The sequence below is a fragment of the Platichthys flesus genome, chromosome 6, assembly GCF_949316205.1.
Source record: "Platichthys flesus chromosome 6, fPlaFle2.1, whole genome shotgun sequence".
NCBI lineage: Eukaryota > Metazoa > Chordata > Actinopteri > Pleuronectiformes > Pleuronectidae > Platichthys > Platichthys flesus.
Window position 1 is genome coordinate 7,991,218 of NC_084950.1, and position 11,886 is coordinate 8,003,103.

At 43.2% G+C, this 11,886-nt stretch overlaps 1 protein-coding gene across 1 annotated transcript; it reads left to right on the top strand.

The window, feature by feature from the left end:
* Positions 1–1,446: 1,446 nt before the first annotated feature.
* lrrc56 (leucine rich repeat containing 56) lies at positions 1,447–9,938 on the top strand. Its single transcript, XM_062390343.1, has 12 exons — positions 1,447–1,611; positions 1,863–1,950; positions 2,678–2,738; positions 3,805–3,901; positions 4,328–4,525; positions 6,618–6,795; positions 6,889–7,119; positions 7,424–7,491; positions 8,108–8,250; positions 8,382–8,587; positions 8,762–9,104; positions 9,492–9,938. Exons 1-12 carry the CDS (start codon positions 1,447–1,449, stop codon positions 9,667–9,669), a joined length of 1,956 nt encoding a protein of 651 aa, XP_062246327.1. The 3' UTR covers positions 9,670–9,938.
* Positions 9,939–11,886: the final 1,948 nt, after the last annotated feature.

The following is an 11,886-nucleotide window of genomic DNA, read 5'->3' on the forward strand; positions in this document are numbered from 1 at the left end:
CCCCGGTTACCGAGCATGTTACCGCCGCCTTCACACGCGGTGGGAAATACGGCGACTCGGCCCGACCTCCACCTGGGCTCGGTCCAAACCATATATACAGTCTATGGTCCAAACCAGTGGAGTGACCTGCCTGTGTAGAATGGGGCTATTTCTTGACCTGTGGTTAAAGCTCTGGAATCTACTTCAGATGTATTGTCAATAGTCAGATTAAACTGCTCATCAATAAACTGTCTCCTTTTTGATTGTTTGTGTTCTTATTATATACAGTTTATGATGACAAAACTTTGTGTTCATCCCACCTGGGTTATCGGCAGTGAAGAATGTATAGGATCTTGTCACACCAAAGTCTGCACTGTACTTTCTCGCAAAATTTTCAGTACACATGCAAAGTGTGAAGCAGATTAGACGTACAATTTGCAAGATATGTGTTCCACATATGGACAGACAGATGTTTGTGATATGTAGATTCACAAAGTGACCCCTAGATTTGACAAGAGGTGAAATCACAGCAGATATTTGCATGGGCTGTTTTTCTCGGCCTGTTGTCATGCTCTGGGTGTTTGTTCAAAACATATACAGTACCTCTTTACTGATGTACTTCCATTTCACGTACTTCTACTAATATATATTATTAGTAATTTACTCATTATTTTTGTATAAACACAGTCCTTGTGCAGTGAAATAGCAATAATCTCTGACATCATTTTCAGGTATAATAAAAATAACACATGATTGTGCCTTCATTTTGCTCTTGTTCACCTTGAAACCCCATCAAAAATACTATTTGTGTTTCATTGAGATATTCACCTACTAAGAAAATGGTTGTTGAAACACATAAACGTTCCTTTCATTAATTGAGATGATCCCAATTGCGACAACCTGAATTAAAAAAAAGCAAACCGTTCCAATCCCAGAGTTTACAACGAGCACTTGAAGGCAGCACCGGACCACCGGGATAGTATTATCACAGAGTTTTTCTAAATTAATCTTTAATAACAGTAGTGGCCTCTGAGACCTGATATCTGAGTCCCAACCTCACGGGCTGCACGGGTTTTATTAAACACAACCTTATATACATTTTATCAACACAACCATTTGCATGCACTACATTTCCCAGGGAGCCACGGTTCGCCCAGTTCCGTATCCAGGAAGTCGCCTGTGGTTGTCAAGTAAACTTTTGCCTTGAAGTGTTTTCAGCCTGTGAAATGCGAGGACTTCCTCTTGAAGACGCAGTTTTCTGTTACAGGTAAATTTATTTAGTGTTAAACTGCTACGTGACATTAGATTAAAATCACCTTTTGTTGTTATTAGCTCAAAGTGGATTATTAATTGATTCTCCATTGCGTTATGTTAGCAAAGCAATTTGCACTGCTTTGTTTGTGTATTTGTTGCTAGCTAGAAAAGACGTGTACGTTTGTGTCGTGCGTTTTCAGGAAGTCGTTAGAGATGAGTTGTTGTCGTGGGCCCGTGGCCCGGAAGGACCGGCCCGGTTCGGCACGGGTCCTGGTGACTGAGCTGAGTGGATCAGGTCACATCAACCCAACTCCTACCACAAAGCCCTGCGAGGACCCAGAGACAGCAGTGGAGCTTCACCTCTCCGCAGAGAAGCTGGTAGGTTCACACTGGACCATGAACAATGGCTGTGTTGTTGTGTGCGATGTACAGAAGAGCAGGCTGTTTGAAGGTGAGGTTGGCAGAGATAATCATTTCATACCCCAGGCTTCACATAACAGGTTCCATCAGAGCTATAGGTTTACATGGGAGACAAATACTGACTAAAAGCTGAGTAAAATAAAGACCAAATCCAGGTCACTGTCCAATCAGACATCCGTTATTCTGCTGTCGATTTCCTTTCCACACAGAAATCAATATGTGGAACTTGGGACCTCTCTTTCGTGACCTCGCTGGAGATCTGCGTAGACACACAAGAAACCACGCTGGGCAACTTTGGTAAGATGTAGACGACTATGGCTTATTATAAAGGCAAAATTACAGCTTACTATTTCAAACTTTTATTGTTGCAAAGTTTGCATATCTAAAACAGTTCATCTCAATAGAATAAGAGATTAAAACATCATATCAAGACCCAGAAGTCTCCTCAAGTTGCACCAGATTTCATACATCACTTCCTTACATGTGGATTATTCCTTGTGAAATCTGATTTGTATCTTTACCAAAATGTAACAGGACGCATACAGCATCTTTCCACCAAGTGTCGTTGAAGCTCCTGCAGTTGTTTTTGTGTAATCTTGCAAACACACAGATATACAAATAAACCAACAAACAAATGGGTGAAAACACAACATATCCTTGGCAGAGGTACTAACGATATCACTATAATGTACACTTTATCCTTACTAGATTTTCTGTTAATTGTGCAAACATGAATGTAAAAATGATCTAACCATTGTGGAAGATCATCTTCATTGTACTTATCTTTGTATCTAAAGTCCTAGATTACACAAGGAGTGAAAACATGTCACAATATTGTCTGTACATGTGAATCATGCCTAGCCTGTGGCTTCAGGTGCTACTTTCTCCAGCTAACTTAGGTTAAACGTATGATGCAGACATTTGAGAATTGAATCAGGAAGGTAGTTTAAAAGTGGAAAAATCTTGAAAAATCCCCCAATCTGATGTAATTAGAAAGAGTTTGGTTTATGTGACGATCTTCCAGGTGCCCTCTTGCCCAAGCTTGTTCAGCTGAAAATGAACAACAGCGCGATCATGTCAGTGAGGTAAGTGTAAAGTTGCATAACATGTTGCCTCCTCTGTAGTCTTGAAATGCAACCTGCTCCTTGTATCACACACACAAACAGGCTCATTTATCAACATTACCTCTTGCAATTTCACTGATTTTCAAGAAGTTGTAAATCCTGGCTTGTGTTTTGGAAGCAAGGCCAGCATGTCCAAGTCTTTCCTCAAACAGAAATGTAATTTTAACCATGAGCAGGGATGGACCCATTGGGATTACGGTCAGGCTTTACACAGGTCACATGGGTGCTACAAGAAACTACAAGGTTCTGGAAGCCATAAAAAGAGGGTCGGTTCAGGAGGGTTGTGGGATTGTGGTGCAGGTGTAGAGCACAGCTCTGCTTCAGCCAAGGTTTTCCAACAGGAAAATGTTTGTGTGCGGCCGTTACATGTTGGAGCTTGTAAACCACACGACAACAGACGTTGTGTTTAGCGCAGTCTAAGAGATAGATTCACATGGAGAACAGGTTCACACATCTGTCTCACAAAAGGACATAGTGGGCTTTGCGGTGTATCACTTTTCAGATTCATCCTGGGAAAAAAGACAAGTAACATGCACAGACTATTCCAGATTCTACTGCCAGTTTGATTTCAACCACAGAAATAAACTTCCAGAATGAGATACACATATTGTAAAGTGTCCTGAAAACAGGACAGGTGAAGAATTGTTTCCCAACAGACTGCTGAGGGATTACAGAGTACAACAGAGAGATAGGGCCTTGTGTGCTCCACCCTGAGAGTAGCAGAGCAGAGCCAGCCGGACGTGCACTGCCTCTGATAGCATTTCCTGCTCTGGGCTGTGGGAGCTGTAGTGGAGAGGGTGTAACAGGGTTGCAGATATACTGAATGAGGCTCTGGTGGAAGGGTCAGAGCAGGGGTGTGCTGCAGGGACAAGTGGGAGGCAGAAAGAGAGGGTTGCACATTCGGGAAGAGAAAGGAGCTTGTAGCTGCAGTGGCCAAGGGACTGGAGGGACTCATTCATGTTTCACAGTGTTGTGCAACTCCCTCTCCCTGCCTCTAAATCAACTTTGCTCTATTCTGTGTTCTTAGAGACTTGGGAACCACCCTCTCCCATCTGCAGGTGCTGTGGATGTCTCGCTGCCGCCTGCAAGACCTAGATGGCATTTCTAATTTCTCTTGTCTGAAGGTAGATTTTGAAAGAGGAAGTTCAACCACTCATCAAACTGTTGAGGGGAAGAAAAAACATGATTTGACTAGCATTACTTTAAAAAGGTTAAAAATGTACATATTGATTAAAAGAAACATATATCAAGTCAATGAAGTTTTCATATTGGTTTTTGAATTTGTTTCTTCCATCAAATTCCGGTAACATTACAGCATCGATACAGCCACTGTGGAAAATTCCTAAGTAATGATGTAATAGATCATGTTAGCGATCAGGGAAGTTTTAATCCTAGGTATCTGTGAGATGAGAAGATACCTAATCTGTCTCTCTGGCTCTCTGTTTATAACAAAACGTATGACTGCTGGTTTCTCTCTCTGTCACATATCACATATTTCCTTGGTTTCTGCCAGTCAACACTATCTGTTCATCATTTCCCTGTTTTTCCAGGAGCTGTATGTGGCCTACAACAGCGTGTCAGACCTAAGTCAGCTTGGCATGCTGGAGAAGCTGCAGCTCTTGGATCTGGAAGGGAACGATGTGGATGATTTAGTCCAGGTCCAGTATCTGGGGTTATGTGGCAAACTCCAGAAACTCACCCTGGAGGGAAATCCTGTGTGTGCTCGCCCAACCCCCACTGCCACTCAGGTGGGGTAAATATATATTTGTTATAATGTACTGTGAACAGAGATGGCTCTTGAATACGGTTATACAGATAAGTCTTATCTGTTCTTCCTGTATGAGTCAGCAGACACTGATACTTATTAACATTGTTCTATTGTTTGCTGCAAAAGTCCCAGATCAATAGGTCATGACCATCAATTGTGGCCTCATGCAAGGTTGATAATGAAAGGATAATATTGCAGGAAATACATCTGATGGAGAGGTGTCTGGGTTTTTATTGGTTTTCTATTTATGTGTATATTATCTAAATTACAACTACGGTATACAAAATGATAAAGACTCTGTAATAGCTTGTTGGTTTCACGGCCCTTTGAAGGAACCAGTACCAAGTTGTGCAAGGTTCATAGTCACAGCAATCTGGCAAAAGATAGAATAAAAACAGAGATTAGGAGCTGAAAAGAAAAATGCTTGAGCAAGGAGGATGGACCACGTTCCTGCTAAGGAAGTGTTTGTAGAAGCCAACTTACAAATGCAACTCGTGTTTGTGATGTAGGTACCATTTAGTTTGTTGTGTAGCCTGTGCACCAACATCGTTAGCCTCCGTGGCTTCAATAGCTAATGGCCCAAATGTCATTAGCGTGTGCTGAGACATGAAAATATCAATGATCTCATCAATCTGTATCTGGGTCTTCGACGCACCAGAGAGGACAGTGGGAGAGGAGGAGGGACCAAAATATTCACTAGCCACATATCAGAAACACTCTGCATGTGGAGACATCATGACACAGTGTTATCTGTCATATGTGTTATATACTGGTCATTACATTCATAATTTGATGTAGATGTCTAGCACATAAAGTGGCGATAGAAGCTGCATTTCCACCTTCCATGGATTCGAGACACTGTGTGCTTTTTTTTTTTTTTGGGCCACAGTGAATGTGTTTATTTACACCCACCAGCCGAGCATTAATTAGGAAACTGGGGCAATGAAGGGAGATGCTGAGCTGAATATGCATTAGGCCTGTGCTTTGTAGTGACTGAGGGGGACTCGGGTTTGCTCTCTTGCTCTCTTTCTCTGTATCCACGACACACACACACAGATATACACTGCCTACTTCCTCTTACTCAGCCATCATTCTCCCCCTCTTTTCTCTCTCATTTCCTAGTTGCCACCCTCTCTCTTGCTCTCTTTTTTTTCATTTCATTCATTGCAACAGTGTGGTTTGGTGAAGGGCAGGAGTACCAAGCTACAATTCGATCGCTCAGGAGCTCACTGATTTACTGACTCTCTCTCTCTCTCTCTCTCTCTCTCTCTCTCTCTCTCTCTCTCTCTCTCTCTCTCTCTCTCTCTCTCTCTCTCCCTCCCTCCCTGCCCCGTCCCCTCATGGGCCTATGTAGCTTCCCCTAGTGTTTAAAAGTTAGATCTTACAGATGAGTTAAAGCTTCACAGTGGTCAAAAACAAGTGCAAAAAGATCATGATGGCTATTTAATTCAGGCATTATTTGATGCAATATTAGCTTGTGATGCTATTGTTACATTTAGCACCTGCCCTGTGTTCGGACCCCAGAGATTTGTTTGACTGTATAAACCAATACTTTACTGAATGTGGGTCAAAATAATGTATTAGAGTCAGCTGACATCTCCTTTACAACATATCCTGGGTCTTTATCATATCTAGGGTCATCCTGTAGTCCATATTATACAGCTATTTATTATTTAGTATATCTAAACTATTCCGTACTGCAGTTAAATTGAATAAGATATAGGTTAGAGGAGCAATTATTCAATTTTTGGAGCCAAATGGAATACCAAGCACATCAATAAGTGGATGAGTCGACGTCAAGGGCAGATTTGAGTAGTCTGTTCATTACATTGGACTTTAACTATAGTACATAAACTGAAATCACTAGGAATAGCTCTGATGTTTTATTTACAGTATGCAATCCTTAAAAACACTGCTACGTAATGCACTCATGGCTTTTAGTGCACACAAAAGACTACATACAATTAAACTGAAAGCCTGTACAGTTAAGTCACAGTCTGCCTGATCTTTCCTTTTGTCCCGTTTCTGTCCTCAACATTTCACTCTCTCTATACTCTGCTTACTCTTCCCAGACGTCAGACTATAGATATCGGGCTGCAGTGAGGGAGTTGGTCCCTCAGCTTCATTACCTTGACAATATAAGGGTTGAGGATGACGGTCTGAGCTGCAGCGGCACCATGGGAGAAGACTGGGCTGTTCTCCGAAACTCCATCAGAGACTGTGGCTCCTCCCAGAGCGCCACTGAGGACGGTGTGTGCATTTATATGTTGTTTTGAGTTGGTCTTGGCAGGCCAGTTTATTACAGTGGTGTATTTAATGGGCCACTCACTTTTGTATTTGTAGAGGAGACAGCAGAGGGTGCGAGGCCGGACAGCAGACCCAGCTCAGCCAGGTGCCCTGCTTCCAGCCGCTCCTGTGTCTGGCCACTCTCATCAGCGGGCTCCAGACCCCAGACTGGCTCCAGACCCATGTCAGCGACCAGGTCCAGTGTACTCTCCCCTCCTGGATCCAGACCTGGTTCTGCAGACTCTGATATAGCAGCAGTGGAAGCAGAAACCAGCTTCCTGACACATGGTAAACCAGTGTCTCTTATCTGACTGTTGTTTCTTTACATGAGATCCAACCACGGTCTCTCTAACCTCATCAGTATTATAAATTATTTGTAGCTGCTATAACTGTTGTGGTAAAGTTACTGACCAATGAGAAGCATTTCCATCTTCTTCACAGTTTTCTTAGTCATTTTATTTTTCTTCTAAGTGGTATCACCCTGCACAAACATGATCAGCTCCAGTCTTTACTCAGCAGTGTGACCAAGAGGAAATACTTATAATAAAAGACTTTGATTTTCTCTCATCCTCTAATCTGTTGACTCTTGAAGGAGCTGGTAAGATCGTATACTGTGGAAACCCAGTCCAAGCTATTCGAGCAAGGCGCGAGAAGTTGAAGGTAGGTGGTGTGTGTTCGAACAGCAGAATTCCTTCAGTGAAAAAAAACACTTTGTTCCTTAAAAAGGCAAATCTGCACCAATCCATCATATCATGCACACTGGGTCCCGGAGAGCAGAGCATTTAGTGTCCACTGAAAAGCCTCTATGGGCTTTGACAGGCCCATTATGGCTGTCTGGCTTCAGCAGCTTCATCTCTTTAATGTCGTGTCAGTATATGAAGAGAAAGAGCAAAGTATTAGCAGGAGGACAGAGGCCTGAGAGAGAGGACAGGCACAGCGGTGGCAGGACACAGGGGAGGGAGATGTGTGAAGGGTGCAGCGGTGTCAGAGGGATGTGACAGATGGAGCCCTCGCTGCCAACGCCATGTGATCCGTCACACTGGCATGTCCACACACACACACACACACCGCTGCAGTCACCCCGTCTTCCTCTCTCCTGTCCCTCTTGTTCAGTGAGCCCCTGTTGTGTTTGTTTTCCCTCCTCGCCGTCTGCCCTTTACCCAAGTTTATATCCATAATTGATGCACTCAACTCTTGGGCCTCTATTTTTCGGCTATGTTCTCTGGCCTCCTCTGCCACCAACACACTCATTCACCCCGTCGCCTCTTTCTCATAGACGGCGCCCACCAAGTCTACCTTTACCCCCCGCGACCTGCTCATCCACGTGCCAGAGCACACGTACGACCTTGAGGAGCCTGGTGTTCGGGAACGTGGTGATGTATTCGCTGAACTCAGAGCTTGGCGGGAGCAGCACAGCAGGTGCTAACTACTTGCACAGCTCCCTCTCCTTAACACTAAATTATACTCTAAATTATGCAAAAGATAATACTTAACCTCCATCTTGCCATGACAGACCATTTGAAACAACAAATGTCGACTCCATTTTTCAGGCGTCTCCAGGCCATAGAGACGGAAAGATTACCACAGGTCCTGGCTATTCGACACAGCGATGAAGAACAGGAGGGAGATGATGATAATGTTGATGACGATGAAGAAGAAGGTTTTGATAGGATGGGGAATGACAGGAGTGATGAAGAACGTGGAGGGAAGAGGCGTGGTCAAAGCCAAGATTCCTCGTTTCAGTCACTCTCCCCAGGTGAATACCCTCTGAACGAATGTGCTTTATGTTGCTACTAAAAGGACTGGAAACATGAGAGAACCGATGATTTTCTTTCCGAAGTAACAATAAAGTTAATAAAGATAGACATAAAATAGCAGGAGATTAATGGCTGCTCCTGAACCTTTTGTAATGACTTTTTTTTTTTTACAGACCTGCATCACAGAGAAGCCGTATCCCCTGACGTGGCTCTGCTGTCCCTGTCCTCAGACACCTCGCTGTCCCCTTGCCCCCCTGTCAGTGCCACAGCAGCTCCCGGTAATCGCAAACCGCAAGGGTTTCGTGCACGTCGGCTTCGACTCAGCCAGGCCGACTCAGAACATTTACCTGTTTCCAGCAAAGCAAGGTGCTTCCACCAGATAGGCACAGCAGCAGGACACGCAGAGCAGGAACTCCAGCAGGTCCAGCAGATGACCAGGACGAGGTTACCTCAGGTTGCACACATACATCGCCTGCCACCAACAAGTGCCCCGGCTGAAGGGCATATGGATCCATGGTATGACATTGTTTATATGTATCAGTCTATGAATTTATACAGTATAAATTTCTGCTGTTTAAAACTCCTTGATTATTTTGCTGTTAGAATAATGGATCTTAATCAAATAGAAATTCCATCCATCCATTAGTTTTTCCAATCCCAGCATACACTGGGCGAGAGACAGGATCAGTCTGTCACAGGCCCGACACATAACCCATCACACTTACGTTCACACCTACAGGCACCAAGGATTCATCAATAATCTAACCTAGTTGTCTTTGGACTCATGTGCCACCCTGAAGTTACTGGAGTTAATCTGTTGAACACTTCTAGAAGAACTACATGTATTACTTCCCTGTGTTCACATAGGGTTGTTGTTCTAAAGAAAGTTTCCCTATCCTTCAGTGTGGACGTGGACTCTTCCAGTGCACAGTCCGGCAGCAAGCCCCGCCACGTCCCTCCGATGCCCAAGCTCCCACACAGGCCGGCAATCACTCGTCCTCACACAGCCAGGGCCGCGCTGCAGAAACATCACCCACACCACACACTCCAGCCCTGCAGAGGGAGCTCACACCCTGACTGACAGCAGAACGCTGATGCGTTGCCAGGGACAAGTATGGACAATGTGTTATTGTTCCTTATCATTCAAAACATGGAGTAGCAGGGGAGGCCATTGAACAGGACTTTGTTCTGAACCTCACTTGCAACATGTTTTAAGGTGTATCTGGGATTTCAAGTATTTTACCATGAGATGTTCTTTCTCTCTTTTGTAAATATTGAAAGTAGCAACTCTGCGAATGTAATTGGAAGATAAGATATAGTGAAATAATTGTGTTAGCTTGTATTAAAATAAATAAGACTTTGGAAAACATTTTTTATATACTTTACATTCTTTTTCTTTAATTACCCCTGAGTGGTGAGGTTTTGAAAAAACTTAAGGGTCCAGACTGTCCAGATAATCATGGTGTCATAACTTATGTTTGCCACTTGGAGGCACTATCTCTAAACATTAAATGAAAAACTATCAATCACTTTCACCTCCTTGAGCAAACAACCCCTCACATCCACCCCCTTGAAAACCCATGATTCATTCTTTTCCTCCCTGTGTGAACACATCTACAGCATCAAGTGCGTGATTCACATTATACAAACACAAAAAAGGCAAACATTGACTGTTCCCTCTGCTGGAGCAGGAAAAAATGTTGTATTATGTATTATAACAGGAGTAATGGACTGGATCATATATTTGATTATAATTTAAATGTTCTATCTGTGTCATATCCTCTTGTTTTCCAGGAGTTATGGGGGAAATACACGTCCAGTATACTGAAGGACCATATCAGACAGATTCTGTCCTGAGGCACACACACACACAGAGAGGCACATTTCACACCCTAATAGTTCTTCAGGGGCACATGATGCTTTTTGTTTTGGAGTTGTCACAAAGATTTTTGTCGTGGAATTCCATTTCAGGGAAAACCGCTACAACCAAATCCCTGACGTCTCCAACTTGCCCGACCTTATCTGAGAATACCCGATGATAGCACGTGCACACACGCACTCTAAAATACACACACTATAAAACACTTGCCATATTTCTGTCATCGAGGCCTCAGATCTCTCCACACATGCAGGATGTCAGATGAATCAAAGAAAGAAAGCACAGGCCCGTCATTAGACCTTGAGAGCACTAATACTCCTGCCAACAGCCCTGGATTAAGAGGTGTACGCGTGTCAGACACAGGAATGTATGATGTGTGTGTACATGCAAGCACAGACGCCTACTCAACCAGGAGACAGGTCTTATATAACCCGTTAGCGTCTTTGTTATCTTCTAGCAAATCTTTCCATCATACGCCTTTGAATGTTTTTTTTCTCACACAGCTGCTTCACTTGTGGGATTGTTTCTCCCCTTTCGCTCCCTGTCAGGTGTTTCCAGGCCCACTTCAATCTCACTTGAGCTATTACGTCTGAAGACACAGATGGAGGTGGATGGAATGAAAGATGAGGCCTTTTATGGTGTCATGGTGGGAGGGTGTACACTCACTCTCCTGTAATTTCTTGGAAAGGGGTTATTCTCATATGTATTCAGAGCTGGAGACCTAAAGTGGCATGTGAAAACTGACTTTCCCTCCCCTAGTCAATACCAGTTATTACCTCCCTCATTTAGTTGATATGTGGTGAAAGAATTTCGCTGCACTGATGCCTTATGGAATGATAGGTTTTCTTTATACCATTTTTAGTTATCCATATTGTCAAGAGAAGAAACGATCTAGTCTTAACAGCATGCATCGTGTCTTTTAACTAATAAACTGTGACTGCATCTGGAGAAGTCAGGGTCCATGAAGATGCTCTCTTTGATCAAAAAGCTAAGCTTTGTCATCGCATCATCAATTTGCTTTGGATGATTATAAAAAAAAACAGGCTTTAGATAATTATTTATATTACCATTTAAGTAAATATCACAGATAACAGAGTAAAAACCATCAAATTAATACAACTCTCTGTCCTATATACTCACAACCACACACACACAAACGCACACACACACACAGGTAAACAAACTGACATTTCTAACACACTGAAGCAGAGGAAACTGTGTAAGCCCCATGCTGTGGGTACAGGGAAAACAAATACCACATGTGTTTGATATGAATCCATTCAACTCATGATGGTGTCATGTGGGTTGTACTTACATTCCTCTAAAGTCTCCATCAAAGCTTTCAGAGACTTAGCCACAACTGAAAAGATGGTTGTGAAGATCATTGACAAACCAACCTACATAAAAGCCTGTATAAAC